The sequence below is a fragment of the Penicillium macrosclerotiorum genome (genome assembly GCF_028827735.1).
Source record: "Penicillium macrosclerotiorum strain IBT 26536 chromosome Unknown utg000007l_segment0_segment0, whole genome shotgun sequence".
NCBI lineage: Eukaryota > Fungi > Ascomycota > Eurotiomycetes > Eurotiales > Aspergillaceae > Penicillium > Penicillium macrosclerotiorum.
Genome location: NW_026643086.1, coordinates 1,270,493 through 1,287,604, shown reverse-complemented (window position 1 = coordinate 1,287,604; position 17,112 = coordinate 1,270,493). Strand labels below are relative to the sequence as shown.

Here is a 17,112-nt window from a genome sequence, read left to right as displayed (position 1 = left end):
CATGAGATACTATGGATAGCCCACTCTTGTCAGGATATCCATGTGCCCTGATAGGCCTGGTCTGTCATCTGCGACTATAGTTTGCAATCCATGTATCGTTTGTACGTATTCCCGAAATCAAGGCTCTTTTAACACCACCTATCAGGCCCACGATACTAGTTGACTTTGCGGTTCTTGACCCCTCGAATACTGAAAACCAAGACAAGAATCCTTGATAGTAAAGATAGATCATATTGTACCTTGTATCTGAATGTCCACAAAAATTACAGACTGCACTATCCATGTTTTCCCTTCGAGATAGACCACCATGCTTTGGTGTCGTGACTCCCCTTGATCATTTTGTCGCCCTTTATTTACTCCAGGTCTCAATAGCAGTAGTGTCAACTCCAATCGTGATGTATCCTATCATCCCATTCTTCACATCCTTGCCATCAGCTGGCACAACAGAAATCACCGGATTATATCCACCATCAGTATCTTGCGAAAAAACAGAGTCCTGCGCGTTGGTAGTTCGGTTGATCTGGGTGTGAGAAACATAGGGCTCCATTGCCATGATCTCCTCTTCGAGGTCCTCCGCAAAGTAGAGTTGCCCGGTGCTGACAGTGTTGCTCGCGATTATTGTGCCGTTCTCTCGGGTGGTCCAGTCGGTGTGCACCTGAGCGTGGATATGAATTGCGCGGTCAACGTAGAATCCTGGCAGATGGGTCAGTTCAATTCTAAGACCTTTGTATGAACGCCCAAACAATCATCGAGCCTATACTGACCAGGGAATATAGTCTTCATTTCCATCATTCCGTTGGCATCAGTGGGCCACATGCCGCGCAACCAGGTTGTATCGTCCGTGTGGAGATCCGTCACGCCCAGATCAAAGTCCGTGATATTGAGGTCGGTCAGAAGCTCCTCGAAGGGGGTGTTAGGAGACAGCTCCGTGAACGAAGAGTAAGAACCGGTCGCATTACAGTGCCAGAAATCAACGAGGGCATTGGGGAGTGGCTTGCAAGTGGCCATGTCCAAAACTCCGATATCCAGCCACAACGGGACACCAACCTGGTCCTCAGTCATGTCCTGTCGGAGAGTCTGCGATCTCGGCCAGACATAGGGACCGCGAGTCACTTCTGGGGTCAAAACACAAGTCTCGTTCTGTATGGTCTCATAGTACGGGGCCTCGGTGGTGATCTCGAAGGTGGTATTCCGGCCCGATCCTTCCCAACGCTTCGCCATTGCCCGCTTATTCATACGGCGCTGGTTGAAGCTCGCCACATGGTCGGCACATTTCTTGCTCAACTGGTTTTGACGCTTCGTCACCGAATCTGAGATAGGTTCATGCGGACCGGGGTGTGCGACCGCCGTGATGGCGGCCCCGGCTAAAAGAAGAAATTGAATATGCATGGCCAATAGTTTGCGATTGGGAACAAACTGAGAAATCTGGACGTTACAATTATCCAAGTGCTTTTGCAATTGATTGAGGGAAACAGAATGGTCACTCAAGGCTGCTTTATACTTCTTGATATGCCAAGGCCGTTACCAACCTGCAAGATTGCGTTCAGCGTAGCCGACGCCATCGATGTCCACAGGTCGAGCCACAGCCCTAAACTAATGGGACAATGATCTACACTTCCTGGATTTCTACGAGTACGGGGAGATAAGGTGTGGCCATTTTGGGACCTATCGCTCGCCCCTTATTGCAAACTAATGGGTCATTGGAGCATTAGACGCGCAATTGCCAAGAAATTTTCCGCTGACTACATACGATAGAGGATCTCGTCCGTTTGATATATGCAGTAGACCCACTGCTACCCTCTATCATGATCCCTATGATTTGTCCATAGTGGGTAAAACTATCCTGTGGGGTATTGCCGAAGTGAACTTGCCAAGGCATCGGTATTTCTTCAAGTCAGTTCAAGTCCGGGAAGTTCACGCCAATTACGTATCCTTTCTTAATCTTCTTAATGCGCTGCAGAACAAGTACGGCATGGGAATTTGGCTGCCTATCGATATACTTAGGGGTAAATGTATATTCATTTTGCTCTGTTTGACCGAGTGAGCGGATGTTAATTCGGTAGGATTAAATGAATAGTCACCTAGTTATCCCATTTGTACATATTCTTACCTAAGACAAGCAGGTCCATCTAAGCAGGGAAAGACTATTTTCTAATTAATAATCATGAGGTGTGTCAGCTGAAAGCCATAGACGGAGATACCAGTTGGATTACATGCTGTTGCATGGCTTTCTCAACCCTACCCTAGACTGCCAGAGCCTCCAAAGTCCCTGGTCACTTTTTGGTATTCATAATCGCGAATACCCACCACGAAAAAACAGATAGCGCATTATAGAAATTACACCCCAAAGCAAAGTCTTCGGAAATATTTTCCTGGGGCCGATTTATTCCTGTAGAAGAGATGACTGGCTCAACAGTTCATCGTTGGCTGTGTCATTCATTGTATCGCAGTCCACCATTATGGGTTCAATGCTCAATTCATCCATGAGTAATGATGATGGAAGTCAACAATGCACAATCTCTCGGTCTGTGCTTTATTCACCTTGTGAGTGGTCGGTAGATATTGATTGGCACAAGGGTCGTCTAGGGCGAGATCAACTCTGAAAAGGAGGTCGTGATTGATCCTGTTGTTTCGGATTAATTATTAGGCTAAATCCCAAGGAATGCATTATTTGCACGAGGGCTTGTTCCTTACATCACTGGTGCCTCGGATCGGAGATCCGTTCCCCACCCATGCAGGGATGGTTTGCAAGGATAATGAACCCCTCCGCTCTAAACGACGCTTAGTGGCGAGCGCATGAGACATGGCCTCTCTTGCGAAATAAAAGAGTCAGACCCAGTCCCGAAGGACTTCGATAACGAACAGCCCATACTATCTTCATGAGGCGAATAAATTTTCAACCGACGCAGTGTTGCCGACATAAGATCAAGACTTGATCTAACAAAGCCACTTCTGCCGCCTGCTATGTTTACGGCAGTATCGACTCAATCATATCTCTATTCATCGCGGAAATCCAACACCAAGCGACGACGACACCGGGCTTCAGTGCTTCCCAGCTATAATGAGGTCAATCCTTTCATTTGCCGCTCGGCGGGACATTCCTTGACTCATGTATGGCCGAGACATCGAACATCAAACTGTCCACGATGCCAGAGGGCCCAAGATATCGGCCATCGAGCCGAATGCACCACGAATGATCAGATTCGAGCAGCACGTGGCTTTTAAACTACAACCCGATGTGCAGAACTAGAGCAGGAAACGAAGCTAGGGAGGTGGGCATGAATTCCGAGATCATTGAAAACACTCGGGTTCTAAGGAACGCAATGCCGGCGGCGCCGTCTGCTTGTTCATATTTGACATTGACGGAGATATTCATCATGGAGAATGAATACTTTCATCAGCTTCGAACAGAAAGGCACTACTATGACGATGCCTAGGTCCCGGGTTGGGGGTGTCAGTGCAGATATATCCTTGCTACCTAGGTCTGTTTCGGCCACTTTGGAGTTCAATCCCGAGCGACCCAACTTTGCAATTGAAATCATCAATGAGTTACTTTTCGAAAAATTTGGACATGTCGTAGAGTATTTGTTCGTAGAAAAGCGTGTGAACATATAATGTCGCTTGAAGCTCCGGCTTTCACCATCTTTTAGGCGCAGAGATCTCAGTGCGTGAAAACGAAGCGCTCACTGTTTCCTTGCCCCTTCGTCGCTGGATCTCCTTGATACCAGTCCGATCCGTTACCGTGGTCGCATTAATGATGTTATCAAAATCTTCGTCCTCGCTTCCGGCTGAACCGGATTCAGCGTCTGAATCCACATATTCAGGCACGGGGCGTGCAATCCTCTCGGGCTCCTGCTTGTCTGATGTGGATGGGTTTTGGAATGACTTTGAGCTGAGGATCTTCCGTCGAATCTCAGCCATTTGCTCTTCTTCCTCGGAGTCATCAGAAATCGCGAATGGGTCTTTATCGGCTTCATCGTCGATTTCTTCTTGATCGCCTCCGACCTCGCTTCCTTCCTCTGCACTGCCTTCGTTATCATCATCTTCTTCATCAGATTCTTGGTTCACAGGCTTTCGATTGGTATTTCCAATTGTCCAGATATCATCTGCCCCCTCAACACGGCTGTCCTCATATTCTTGTTCAATTTTGGCGAGCCACTCCTCCTCGGTCCGCTTGACGTCTTCTTCGGTCTTGCATGCAGCGTAGAGCTTCAGTAGTTGAGAGTTGATCTCCAAAAATGCTTCGCCATATCTAAAATTCTTGAGGACTTCCCTCGCCCAATCCTCATGCCCACAAATGCAGAAGCAAGCCGCAAGCGCTTCGACGCAGTTCAATCGCCAGGGCTTGCCGTAGTTGACCGTATTGGCGGCAATGAGGTAAGGCACTATGATACCACGGGAAAATTAGTCGCTATCACTATAGAAATATCCGATCTTGATGATGTGCACACATACAGAGTCGTTCGCACTTCCCGCCGATTCGCGACCAAGGCACTTCTTTGACTCGTACCCAGGAGCACTCCACCACAGCAGCACCATGTTGTTCCATGAGATCCCGATCAGCCGGAGATACCACTTTTTTAGCATTGGGTCTAGTTATCTGAGGATTAGTATAGATACCATGGCAAAACGAGGATGGGAGGCGGGGTCGGCGCATACGAAACTATCACGCCAGGGAATCGTTGGCCGATATGGAGCTCGCGCATCAAGCCCAGCTTCATCAAGCGCTTGCCGGAGCATCGCTTCGGGTCACAGTGACCCATATCCCAGCAGGCCGCGCGAAAAGCAGGCCGCGATGAGGGCGCGGCGTTATCCTCGTTCTCATCACCGCGGGGCACCGGTCGGGGGCGGGGGTTGGAGAACTTCTTGCCTCCTCGAGAGAAATTGTCTTTTTTGTGGCGGACCATGATATCAGTTAATAGTTGTACAGTGATTTGGAGGAATTTGAGATTGTGGATGTTTCTCGATCGTGTCGCGTGGGAGACAAAAAAATTCCAGTGGAAGCACAAGCGCCACACGTGCAAGTCACTTCCGCCCTCCTCAGGTCTCCATCTACTCCGTCCACAACTGCCAAGGTTGGGGGGGCCCAGTGCATCTTCCGACAACGAACGCCCGGCGGCCACCACTCACTTGCTTTTACCTCACCATCCTCTATTTCCTCTTTTTTCATTCCCCCACCGTCACCCTGGAGGCTGCTTCCGCACGCATGGCGGCTAGGGACCGCTTTGGTGCCTATGCTGAGCCGGGGCTATCTCCGCTGCAGCGGGCAATCCGTGAGCTGGCCTTTTCATCATTGATCCTCAGGGTATACGCGGAGAGCTTGCTAACATCTCGTCCTTCTTAGGAAATGCATGCGACCCGCAAAACTACGAGCCGAACCTAGCCCTGAACCTCGAAGTCGCGGATCTGATCAACTCCAAGAAAGGCAATGCGTGAGTCCGCCGCCAAGACACTGATCACATCGCGCAAAGCTGATATGTCTATTTTCTTTTTGCTCTCTCGCAGGCCCCGAGAATCGGCGGTTGAGATTGTCCATCTTATCAATTCCCGGAACCAAAATGTCGCGTTACTGGCGTTGGCGGTATGTTTATCTAAATTGAGCTTGAGATGACAGGCTGGCGCGGGGGTGAGGCTAACATTACCCTTCTTCCTCCAAATAGCTTCTCGACATCTGTGTGAAGAACTGCGGATATCCCTTCCACCTCCAGATTAGCACCAAGGAATTTCTCAATGAATTGGTTCGAAGGTTCCCCGAACGACCGCCGATGCGCCCCTCGCGGGTTCAGCACCGTATCTTAGAATCGATCGAGGAGTGGCGGCAGACCATTTGCCAGACATCGCGCTACAAGGAGGATCTGGGGTTTATCCGGGATATGCACCGGCTTCTTCTTTATAAGGGATATGCATTCCCGGAGGTTCGCAGTGAAGATGCGGCGGTCCTGAACCCAAGTGACGTATGTACTATGGATTCCATGGGCAGGGTTCTTGGGCAGCTATACTGACCTCATGTAGAACCTTCGTTCAGCCGAAGAAATGGAGGAAGAGGATAAGGAGGCACAGTCTGCCAAGCTCCAGGAGCTCATTCGGCGAGGCACGCCTGCCGACCTGCAGGAAGCGAACCGGCTTATGAAGGTGATGGCTGGATATGACAACCGACACAAAACCGACTACCGGGCCAAAGCTGCGGAGGAGGTGGCTAAGGTTCAGCAAAAAGCCAAGATCCTGGAGGAGATGTTACAGAGTGGAGAAGGCATACCAGAAGGCGATGTCTTCGAGGAGCTTGCAGCAGCTCTGCAGAGTGCACACCCCAAGATTCAGAGGATGTGCGAGGAAGAGTCTGAGGATCCTGAAGCCGTTCACAAGTTGCTGGAGATCAATGATAGCATATACCGCACCATTGAACGTTATAAGCTTGTCAAAAAGGGTGATCTGGACGCGGCCTCGAAGATTCCCAAAGGTACATTGGGCACCACAACTGGAGTTTCTAAGAACTCAAATAATGAGCTTTCCTTAATCGATTTCGATCCCGAACCTACCCCAAGTTCCAATGGCAATGGTCCCGAATCGGCTCAAGCGGGCAGTTCCATTGAGAATGACCTTCTTGGACTATCACTTGGTGAGGAAAGCCCTGCTCCGGGTGGTGGAATCTCCCTCGGAGCTTCCAATAGTAAGTACCCTTCGAACCAACGCAGAAGATATCATGGATTTATGCTAACCCGGATCCAGTGGGCTTCCCTCCCATGCATACCGGCGCGCCCCCGCCTGCTGCATCACCGCAGCCTGCGCAACAAACGGCGGCGGCATTCAAGCCCAACTATGACATTCTTGCCTCCTTGAGCTCCTCTCGAGCAGGATCCCAGTCATCGACCCCAGCCCCGACTGCTTCCCCTCACGTCCGGTCTACCGCCACGCCACCACAAGCTGCCGATCCCTTTGCATCGCTAGTTTCCGCCAGCCCTCGACCGGTGTCCGGAGCTTTCCAACCCCCCGCAGCCCAGGGCCAAGCCACGCCCGCCTCTTCCTCTTCTTTACTGGACTTGGCGGGGGGCCTAGCCCACCTCTTCAGCCTTCCTCGTCTCCGAAGCCCGTGGGACAGCCTGCAGCGGCAGAAGATGACGAGTGGAACTTTGCGTCGTCGCTACCGTCAAGCAGTGCCCTGCCCACAACGAACACAGTGCAAGTGCTGAACTCGCAGCTCCGCGTTGACTTCGTCGCCCGCCGGGTACCAGGCTCGCCCCGCCAAATCTATATCCAGGCTGCTTTTTCGAACACCACCAGTCAGCCCATTGGAGAGCTTCATTTCCAAGTTGCCGTGGAAAAGGTTCGTCCCGTCTTTCTCTTCTATCACAAACCTCCGCTCCGTGTCCCACTAACCTATGCCACCTTCTAGTCATACACTCTCCAGCTTCGCCCGCAATCAGGCCGAGATATTGCGCCGCAGCAGCAGTATGGCGTCAAGCAGGACATGGTCCTGGACGGCATTGACAGTGGGAAGGGCAATTCGGTGAAAATTCGGTTCAAAGTCGCTTATAAGGTTGGAGCCGAGGCTCGTGAGGAGCAAGGTATGGTGCCATCACTGGGAATCTCCTGATATCGCCAACCGCTATCCTTGTCATTCATATGAGACCATTGTGTGATGGATGAAGCTTGCTGCCCTCGCCTCCCCGGTTGACGCTTCGGATTCCCCGTTGTCAGAGTGGTTCGACGCGCACCCGAACATCGCCGCGCATCTGCGGAGATCAGATCCCACTCTTTTGGCCACTCGGAACCTTACCAATTTTTAGTGATTCAGTGCGAGCGTGGGGGGTTTTTCCGATTGACCGAGTCTGTCGTGTTCGATGCTGCTTGTCTCACCATGGATCTCCTCAAGCTCCCTACGTTCTTCATGCTCTGTTTCGATCCCCAGTTCCCCCTACATGTTTTGTCTTCTTCATTTCTCCCCACCTTCTGGTCCTTTCGTCCCATTGAAATTTTAGCGTCCGCTCTTCATTCTGTTTATAAAGAATCACCTTGTGGACGCCATGAATTGTTGCTTCCACGCAATACAAATGCCATTATTCGTGCCCGATAGCCTATCGTCCAACTGTAATGCCATTACCCTTCTTCGCAAAGCTTAGTCCCATCCTTCTAGCCTATCCCGGAAGCCCGTGTAACCTAGGTTACCCATTCAACTGCCGTAATCCGCATCCCTCCATCCCAGAGACGCCCTCCCAGGTCCTGAGTAAATCCCTCTCCCCTTGCCTCAAAAAACAAACCCGAGCTGCAGCTTGACTGGCCCGACCGGACAGGAAATCATCTCCATATTTCAGCATAGATACGAGCCCCTGGACCGATTCGTCCTTGTATGCACCCTGCACCGTCACCGTGGCACCCATCCCAGGCACGGCAATGGCCGTTCCTAGCAGCGCGGGCTGCCGATCCCGCCGATCCGGCACTTGTCGGAAATTCTCCTCGGAAATTGGACAAAATTAAGAAAATATCCCGGCGTGGACGCCGGAGTTCGCGCAATTGCAAAGTGCGCTTAGGTCCGGCCAGGCGTCATCAATTGTTTGTTAGACCTAATTCGATCGGTCATACCCGTGGACGCCGTCGTTCTTTCACTTCCGACTTTGTTGCCGAAGCTGCCATGCCGCCGATGATTCCCCGACCAGCACGACCCGAACCGGGGGAAGGGATTCTTCCCTTTGGGGGTTTTCTTGTGAGAGCGGATGAGTGTTTGGATTGCGGTAATGATTTTGGAGAAAGTGTGAATAAGAACTACTGTTCCGCGACTGTGTATTGTATATGCTACCATCCGATCTTTGATCCCGTCCTCTATACAGAATTGAATGAAGGCAAATGCGATTAAAAAGCGATCGGCAGTGGGGGCGATCCGCGATCTCTCCACTATCCGCGCCTCACAAATCCAACTACATAGATCGATCTTGCTACGGTGTACTTTGTCCTGGATTCAGATATAATCTCGGCCACACTTCGCGCCAAGATCAGCAGTTTCCTCCAATCCCGTAAATTCTCTGGTTATCCGGTATCTTTTATGATGGGCGAGAATACCTACGAACACGTTGATATGGTCTGAGCTGACTGCTTCAGCGGGAATCCATTTCCGCCCCACAATGCCAACTGCCTTGTCAGCAGGCGCAAAAACCAGACTGTGTGAAGAATCCCAGGCCCTCTCAGGCCCATCACGGGCTTCTCCGACTTGCCCAAACTGACCAGCCTGCGGTGGCGAGACTCGGTATAGGGACCTGCTCAAAGGGGTTTAGACTCGGCCGCCCGAGAACAGGGCTAGACTGGTAGCCTGTGGGAGTTGGGGGGTGGCGAGGGAGGGGGGTGCACATCCCGCACGATAGCCATGGGACCGCGCGGGAATGGGGTCGCGATAAGACCGTGTGTTTGGCAGCCATATTCTGCGATGGTCTGCATGGCGCCGTCTAGATGGTCGATGCGAGAGGCTGTGTATCTGGGACTCCATATGGGGTGCATTACCCAGCTGCGGACCTGCGGGCTGGCAGTCTGGTAAGCGACAAGTCTGCGCGCCAACGCCGTCCTCGAACAGCACGCCCAATGGCTATACTCTCTCCATGCTCCAGCGCGGCGCTCTGATCCCCCTTCGTTCCCCGCAGCGGGACGGACTCGACCTGCCTATCTTCGCCGTGTGTACCCGAGAGAGTTGTTCAATCGTTCCCTTACAAGTGACCGGTGTTTTCCTTCTGGAATGGCTGGGCGCCTTGTTGTATTAACTTTCTCCCCGCTGGAGTAGAAGAGGGATAGACGCTGTGTCCTATGGTCCAGCAGTGATGCGTGGGATCCGTTTCTGCCGATCGGGAAGTAGTAGGATGTGAGCTCAGAAAGTACTTGTTCGGCGATCGAGGAAGTAATTGGTCGGGGATTGGAGCGCTAAGCATGGCCGATCACAATTGTGGTTGAATTCCGATATCTTTTCTGTGTTCCCTTATCCCATAGATCCCATATAGTTGCTCCGCCGATCGACATGGACTTTGCGACAAGAGCAATAGCCCGTGCGGATCGGGCTGCAGGAACCCTCGTGTTAGGGTCGCTGGACAAGTGGTCAGCTTGAAGGGTGGAGGCGAGCCGGATAGCCCGGTAGGCTCTGATTCGAGATTTAAGGCCGGTCGGAGGTTTTTGGAGACACATCTGTCCTCTTCTGTCCTCCATCGATGCACATCTGTGCTCCATGAAGTTGCACGTCGAAACAAGCCGAGTCCGGATGCAGTCACGTGGCTGGGATAACGCCGCAGGAGAAAAGTGGCAGCCAACAAGAGATTCCACCCTGAAAGCCTCAACTCACTGATAATGGTTTCCTCGTTCCCGAATCTCCCTCAAAGAAAAAAAAAACTACGACTGCGGAATTTGCAGCATAACGACCAAACAGCTTTGAGAAACCGCTTCGGGAAGTTCTGCAGAGTGCACAGTCGCATCGCGGGGGAGCAGTGACCATGCTCCACTCCTAGTGAGACGCCGGTCTAGGCTTTCCTCTATCCTCACCCACTATCCACCACCGGGCAGGGCACAAGCCTGAAAGAACAGCATCGTCTGCGATTGGGGGTGGGGAGATAGGATACAGGGTTATCCCCAGTACCAAACGCCAGTCCCGATCCCACTTTCAGGGTCCCCAGAACATTGCTCATCCTGGAACCAGTTTCCGAGCCCTGAACACGCCCAGTGCAGCGAATCGTATCCCCCACACAGACCACTTATCGTATTATCGCTGAGCGTGGGTTGTGGCGCTCCAGAACCGATGTACCGACTTCGCCGTGTAACTCGGCCGAGGGCCTGGCTCCCATCAGGCCCGAATGGGCAAGTTCGACCAGTTCGCCCAGTCCGACGAGGGTCGACTCCAGTGGTCCAACTGGGCCCAGTGGTGGCCGGCTTTCCATGGCTCGCCCCGAAATGAGACTTTTCTCGGCGTCCAAACCGCGATCGCCTCAGGACCCATGGATCCGCTCTTCAAGCTTCGGTGATGGTGCGAGGGTCCTGACAGCTTGCCTCCCCCCTCCTCTTGAAGCAAACTCAAATCGGGGATCGGGCTCAACGTGCTCTGCTGGTGGGCGGCTCACATTTGAAGGTTTTTTTTTCTTGTATTTAACGTGCCCCTCTTCCTCCTTCACCTTCACCTCTGACATACCCCCTCCTGTTGATGACGACGGGCCTATTATTATATACTTGCTATACATCATCCTCGGATCTATTGGACCATTCTCATCGTTCTAGTTGTGATCAGCATTTATCTTGACATTCGGTTGATCGCCTCCCCAATACTCTTCTTCGCTATACTGTGATATCCGAGATGGCCTCGGATTTAGACCAAGATATTTCTCCCATCCCCCGATCTCGGGAGGAGAACCAGGAGAGGTAAGTCATGTCGAGTCTATATGCTTTCCATTCTCATCACTAATGTCACTGCCTCAGAGCTTTTATCGCTGCCTCGCGGCGAAAAGACCGCAGCCTTGATGCACGGCTGGAATCCGCCAACCGGGCGTCCATGCTGCACAAGAAGCGTACCGGCAAGGCATTTCACATCACCAAGGAGATTGTGGAGAAAGAAGCCATGTACGAGGAGGTCGACGAACGGTATCAAGAGAAACGCATCCGCATGCTGCATGCCCAGAACATGCAGATCGAGGAGCAGTTCCACCGCCATCTACTAGCCGCCTTTGCTGCTCGGGCAAATAGCTCGGGCTCCGCAGCCTCTTCCATTGCGAGCCGACGCGCGAGCCTGACCCCTCGCGCCTCCATTGATGGCGGCTCTTCCCGCAAGATGAGCCTGGACCTATCTAATCTGCGGTCTCCGTTTCCTCAGGGAGTCGACTCCAGCTCATTGACTAGTCCTGTGACAACAGCGGACGGCTACGTGTTGTCGCCGACCACAACATTCGACTCCAGTGCCCACTCCTACATGAATTGTATGGATGGCTCGAATGGCTTCACGGCCAACATGGTGACAAGTTCGTCTGCCTCGGGGCAAATGCCAGCATATGTCACACCCAATCCCGTGCCGACCTGGCCGCCACACATGGGCACCTGGATGCCCATGCAACAGCAGATCCCAACTCCGAATCAGACACCTACCGATTCCCACGCCGTTCACATGTGGCAGCAGCAAATGATACAGCAAGCCCAGATGCCCGAAGCCACCGCCACTGCCCAAATGCGGCAGTTCAGGGACCGTCTCGCTTCGGCTCCCGAGCTACCTGTGCAGCACCTGGCCCAACCCGCTGCCCCCGCTGCCTCCATATCCGGACCCAGTGGCGGCCATGGCCACTCGCGCGGACAGTCGCAGCCCAGCAATAACTTCCGCAATCTGCACCTCTTGACCCAAGGTACCCACTTGGCCCAGATGGCCCCATCGAGCACTAGCTCACCCAGGATCGAAGCGCTCTCGGCAGAGACGCAGTCCACTCCTGACTTTTGCCCAACTCCCAACACCCCCTTGTCCCCAACCGCTGTTGGTACCGCACACTCCACGCCCCCGACTAAGGAGGAAGGCGATGGCGTCATGGTCTCCCATGAGGAGCTGGATCCGGATTTCAACGAGTTCAGCCAGTTCGCTCTGGGCCTGGGCAACTCGTCGCTACAGGATCGAGAGCCCTTTGGGTTCGATGAGTTTGTTGCGTTGGATGACTTTGCTGCCACAGTCTCCTGCTGACCTGACCCATGACTTCCTCTTCCTGCTCTCCCTTCTCTCCCGCCTCATCTCTTCTAGTATCTTTTGTCTTTTTTGCAACCATTCCGGCTCTGCTTGATTCCCTGGGGAAACTACGATGTCGATCTGATTCCCCAAACTGATTGTATATGAGATAGTTTGGCTTTGTACATTTGCTTCTGTATCATACCTATTTATTTTTTTTCTCTTCCTGGCCTTTTTCTCCTCGTTTTCCTCCACTACTTTCTAATATCTTTACGGCCCTGGGTGGCGCGTTCCAAGGCATGGCGTTTACTTTCGCGGGGTTCGGGACTTGGGATTTCGAAATTGAGGAGTGCGCTACGGATTTGAATTTGGGATTTGGAATTTGGAACGGATGGGGAGAAAGAGGGGAATCCCAGCTCCAGATCGGTCGAGCTCTGGGCGCCGCTCCGATTTCCAGGGATAGGGCGGGATCCACGTTACTTGATTATCTTGTCCACTATATCATGAGAAATGAAATTCACTTTCCAACCTATCCTTCGTCCTGTCCGGCAGACTCTTTCTCCTGCTCGTATATGAACGGTGCAATCAGATGGTTCGGTTCCCTGTTTCTCCCCTCTTGCCCACTGTTTGACCCAGGAACTATGGAGTTTTTACAGTTGCATCTGCCGCATGCAATTGATTCCTATTCCGGCGCAAAGTCTAACTGACTCGAGCGTGTCTGGGCCATTGCGATTCCCCTCTGACTATCCTTTCCACCCCTCCTTTTGGGCTATTCTCTGGCTGTATCTCCCCACTCTTCGCCCTTTCTATCCACCGCGTCCACTGGTCTTGCACCCCCTTCCACGGGCCGGTCCAGCTACAGCTCTCTCCAGCTCGGAGCTCCTTCGAGCTCGCTGCCCTTCGTCCGGTTCAACAACGCGCAAACTCTGCTTGTCTACTCCACGTCTTCTCAGTAAAAGTCGCACCCTCTGAGGCCCTGCGTTGCACATACACGCACGCACCGACCTATCCACCCCAATTCCCCGAACCAACCGGAAGCGCTCCCCCTTCAGTCTGTCCCTCGACACTAGATGAATAAACTAATAATCTGGAAAAACTCCTTCGCCCCACCGCATCGTGACCCTTGACATCACTCGCCCATCTTTTTTCCCTCGGCGATTCCAGATTCGCCCAATTCTTGACTAGCCTATCACCGTCGCGGCCACTGTGCAAACAAGTACTTTTGTACGCACACGAGCCTGCGCACTAGAGGCCGACCCAGCGTTGAAACAAGTTCAGCTCTTTCCTTGTAAGGTTCTGACTCGCCTTGCCGAGAGTCAATTGCCCTTCTTCCCATTCAGCATGAATCAAAGATTCGCCCCCACTCCCACTCCAATTGCAGTGCCAGCTCCAGAACGTCAAGCCAAATCCCGAGGGATTACGATTCTTACTTGGGTACTGGCCCGGGCGCGAGCGAATCAAAAAGACAAAGAAAAGCAGAGCAAAGATAGAAAGAAAGCAAAAAAAAAAAAAAAAAAAAAAAAAAAAAAGAGAGGGAAATTGTACCCACGCGACCGCAGTCAAAGAGCATCCCTCGGACCTCGTATTTGCCATCCCCAGGCAGGGAGGAGATAGGAGAGCCAGAGCGAGACCTAGTCCCAGTTCTAAAACTAATAAATCAGACTTCAGGTCGGGTAAACCAGTCAGCTCAGTTCCCCAAGTCTGGTAGGTCTTCTGCGCCCAGAATCAGCATGATTTCTGGGGCATGTCCTCGTGCAGTATATCGATAGTATGAGGTGAGCACTACGTAGAAGGGAGGCGGAAAAGAAGGAGAAGAGGCGTTCCCGGGGAATTGGTTCTGGGATCTGCACAGATTGGCCATGCAGGACGATTATCGCCGCGAACCAGGTATACACCAGGGCACCTGACAGCCCGGGATTCCTGCCCTTTTTGAGGCTGCTGGGCTAGTGTAGATCGATCGGCCATATTGGAAATTCCTCGCCCCTTCAACAACTATAACCCCAGTAACCTCGTTCTGTGGTCTGGTTCGCTTCTGTTTTTTTGACCTCTCAACAAGCAGCAGGCTCTCATATATGTCAGCAAGCAATCCGAAAGACTTAAAAAAAAAACCATCGAACTGAACTCGAGTCCTCGAACACACCAGCCTGCCGCCATACTATGAGGCGAACTAAAATTCCAAATTGCGGGGTTAAGGTTGCAGCTCCCGCACGGGCCACTACATCCGCATCGGGGCTAACGCTTCCAACGGCCACCCAAGGTTCCACTGTGCTGCCCGGGACTTGACTGGGCGTGAGAGAAGGATCCCGAGTGGAGCCTTGCGAGGATTCCACGGAAACAGGACCAGAGAAAGAGAGGGTCGCTCTGCACGCTGACCAGCATCCCCGTGCACGCATGCGGGCAGGTCATTGGTGTGGTAGTGGTAGCTCTTATGGTGAGCGGGAAATGCTGGGCGGCTACGATTGGGGCCCGGATCGCCCCATATACTGGGTGAGTTCGGGATAACAGATTCTCTCCTTATCCTAAGAATCAACTATATGGTGAGCAAGAAATGCGAAGGGAGATAGCGTTTTTGCGGATTTCAGGAAGGTAGACTAGCCGACTACCAACTCATAGCCCCCTAGGCATGATAGATCGCACGGCCTTTGATCACGCAACGATCCCAAATCGAGTAGTCCCTGTTGTAGAATCAGATGGGCGAATCAAAAGGGCAAATCAGTGTGTTCTCAGGCCACCCAGGGGATATAGTTTCCTTATGGCTGCCATCGCTGGGTGGTGCCAACCCGAACGGGGTGGAGACGAAGCGAGAAAGGCCGGGCTAGATTGGATAATGCAGAACCAGGGATGGGCGTGGATCAGTGGGATCGCTGATTGGCGTATTTCTTACGGGGGCCTTTTTGTTCCCTCTTGCTATGAAAGGCAGTGAAAAGCGAGAAAGATAAGGTTAGCCTTGTCTAGTTATTTGCATTATCAGAATTGGGGCAATAATCAGAGTATACTAGCTAGGAACATACTTTCCTGGAAATACGAGCAGAATATACCATTGCCCCATTAAGAAGATCATTTCATTTGGTGTCCTGCATTCGATGAAGCACGCAAGATAAACTGATAGAAGAAGCATGACTCCAAAACCCTTAGGGCGATCATCAATCACGATTATCAAAGTAATCTGCAAAACCCGTCAGAATCCTCAAATCACACCAGCGACGTCTCGCAAGTGTGGCGCAAGATGACCCCAGGCACCAGCACCGAATCTAAGGCCACGGACTAAATAAAACCAGAATGCTAGTCGGGCAGAGGCGACTTCCCTCATCCGGCGATGGGCCCGCGCAGCCAACCACACGCTCAACCCCGGGAACGCCGCGCCAGTCACAGTTCCTGCAGAAACGATACCCACAGCCCCGGGACCATGCCTGTCTCCTGGGACCAAAGTACGGCCATGATGCGATTGGACATGATAAGCCAGCGATCCAAGCAGGTGCAAACAACGGGGTGGGCGTTTATACGCGGGGGATGAGGGGGTGGTCAGGCGGATCTAGATCGCCACAAAGCAGGGCAGCGCACAAGATATTCGCACGAGGGGCCCCAACTGCCGCGGATCCAGATCCGAACCAGGCCCAGAGCACAGCACGGAAGAGATCAGCGCAAGCACGAGCCCCCAGAGAGTCCCAGGGTTCTGTTTTGACGTCTCGCCGACGCCCTGGTTTTCCGCGCCTAGGCTGTGTCCGAACGCCCCCGCCACCCCCCCTCGGCGCGATGAGGGTGGTTCTCTTGGCCCGGTTTCTCCTTCCAGACAAATACATCGGGGTTTGCGAGGAGGCCGTTTACGCGGATGAGGGAATATCGTCTCCACAGGCGTGCACTGGTAAACCCTGAGACGCGATGATCGCAGTCTAGGCCCAAGGGCCCAGACCAGTCCCTGATCGTAAATTGATCTATATTTCCCTGTTATGGAGTGATGGCAAGGACGAATATAAGAGGTGGTTGTCGATTCAGGGGATTCCCAATTCTGGTGCGATGGTTCATTGATCTGGTTCCCGTATGGCCATGCGAAAAAGACGGTATGAAATTGCCCAAAGTTGACGTTGATCCCCAACCCGGCGAACCGAGAATATACGAGCAATAGACACAATGAGCGTGATATGATCCACAGCGGAAACCAGCTCCGCTTGAAAGTCAGCATTCACAGGAATGGATTGATGGTGGATGGGATCGCATCCTGTGCTTAATGGAGCGAAAGTAGTTAAAAACATAAGAACAAATAAAACAAATAGAAGAGCCTCCAAAATATGACACTTAGCGAAAACACCGGGCCAAAAGATACACGAGAGAGAGGACGCCTTTTTAGTACAGAGATCATGATCCAGACTTGGACTTGAGATTCGCTTTCATAGAGGTTATTTCGTATTTGTGTACGGAAGGACGGAGGAGTTGAAATGATAATAAGCATGGAATTCGTTCGTCCA

At 52.3% G+C, this 17,112-nt stretch overlaps 5 protein-coding genes across 5 annotated transcripts; 3 read left to right on the top strand and 2 right to left on the bottom strand.

Moving 5' to 3' along the window:
• Positions 1-349: 349 nt before the first annotated feature.
• Positions 350-2,129, bottom strand: N7462_007285 (intradiol ring-cleavage dioxygenase; the record flags this gene model as incomplete). The annotated part of the gene is made up of 3 exons (XM_057079003.1): positions 350-693; positions 765-1,364; positions 2,111-2,129. The coding sequence occupies 3 exons, from the start codon at positions 2,127-2,129 to the stop codon at positions 350-352; spliced, it is 963 nt and encodes a 320-aa protein (XP_056931673.1).
• Positions 2,130-3,636: 1,507 nt separating this feature from the next.
• On the bottom strand, positions 3,637-4,907 carry N7462_007284 (ribosome biogenesis TSR3 family protein; the record flags this gene model as incomplete). The annotated part of the gene is made up of 3 exons (XM_057079002.1): positions 3,637-4,385; positions 4,456-4,592; positions 4,660-4,907. The coding sequence occupies 3 exons, from the start codon at positions 4,905-4,907 to the stop codon at positions 3,637-3,639; spliced, it is 1,134 nt and encodes a 377-aa protein (XP_056931672.1).
• Positions 4,908-5,206: 299 nt separating this feature from the next.
• N7462_007283 (VHS domain protein) lies at positions 5,207-7,591 on the top strand (the record flags this gene model as incomplete). The annotated part of the gene is made up of 8 exons (XM_057079001.1): positions 5,207-5,273; positions 5,345-5,432; positions 5,506-5,581; positions 5,661-5,954; positions 6,013-6,667; positions 6,727-6,893; positions 6,956-7,321; positions 7,391-7,591. The coding sequence occupies 8 exons, from the start codon at positions 5,207-5,209 to the stop codon at positions 7,589-7,591; spliced, it is 1,914 nt and encodes a 637-aa protein (XP_056931671.1).
• A 3,717-nt stretch (positions 7,592-11,308) lies between these two features.
• Positions 11,309-12,667, top strand: N7462_007282 (uncharacterized protein; the record flags this gene model as incomplete). Its single annotated transcript, XM_057079000.1, has 2 exons — positions 11,309-11,373; positions 11,431-12,667. The coding sequence occupies 2 exons, from the start codon at positions 11,309-11,311 to the stop codon at positions 12,665-12,667; spliced, it is 1,302 nt and encodes a 433-aa protein (XP_056931670.1).
• Positions 12,668-15,928: 3,261 nt separating this feature from the next.
• On the top strand, positions 15,929-16,522 carry N7462_007281 (uncharacterized protein; the record flags this gene model as incomplete). The annotated part of the gene is made up of 1 exon (XM_057078999.1): positions 15,929-16,522. One exon carries the CDS (start codon positions 15,929-15,931, stop codon positions 16,520-16,522), a length of 594 nt encoding a protein of 197 aa, XP_056931669.1.
• Between the last annotated feature and the right edge of the window lie 590 nt (positions 16,523-17,112).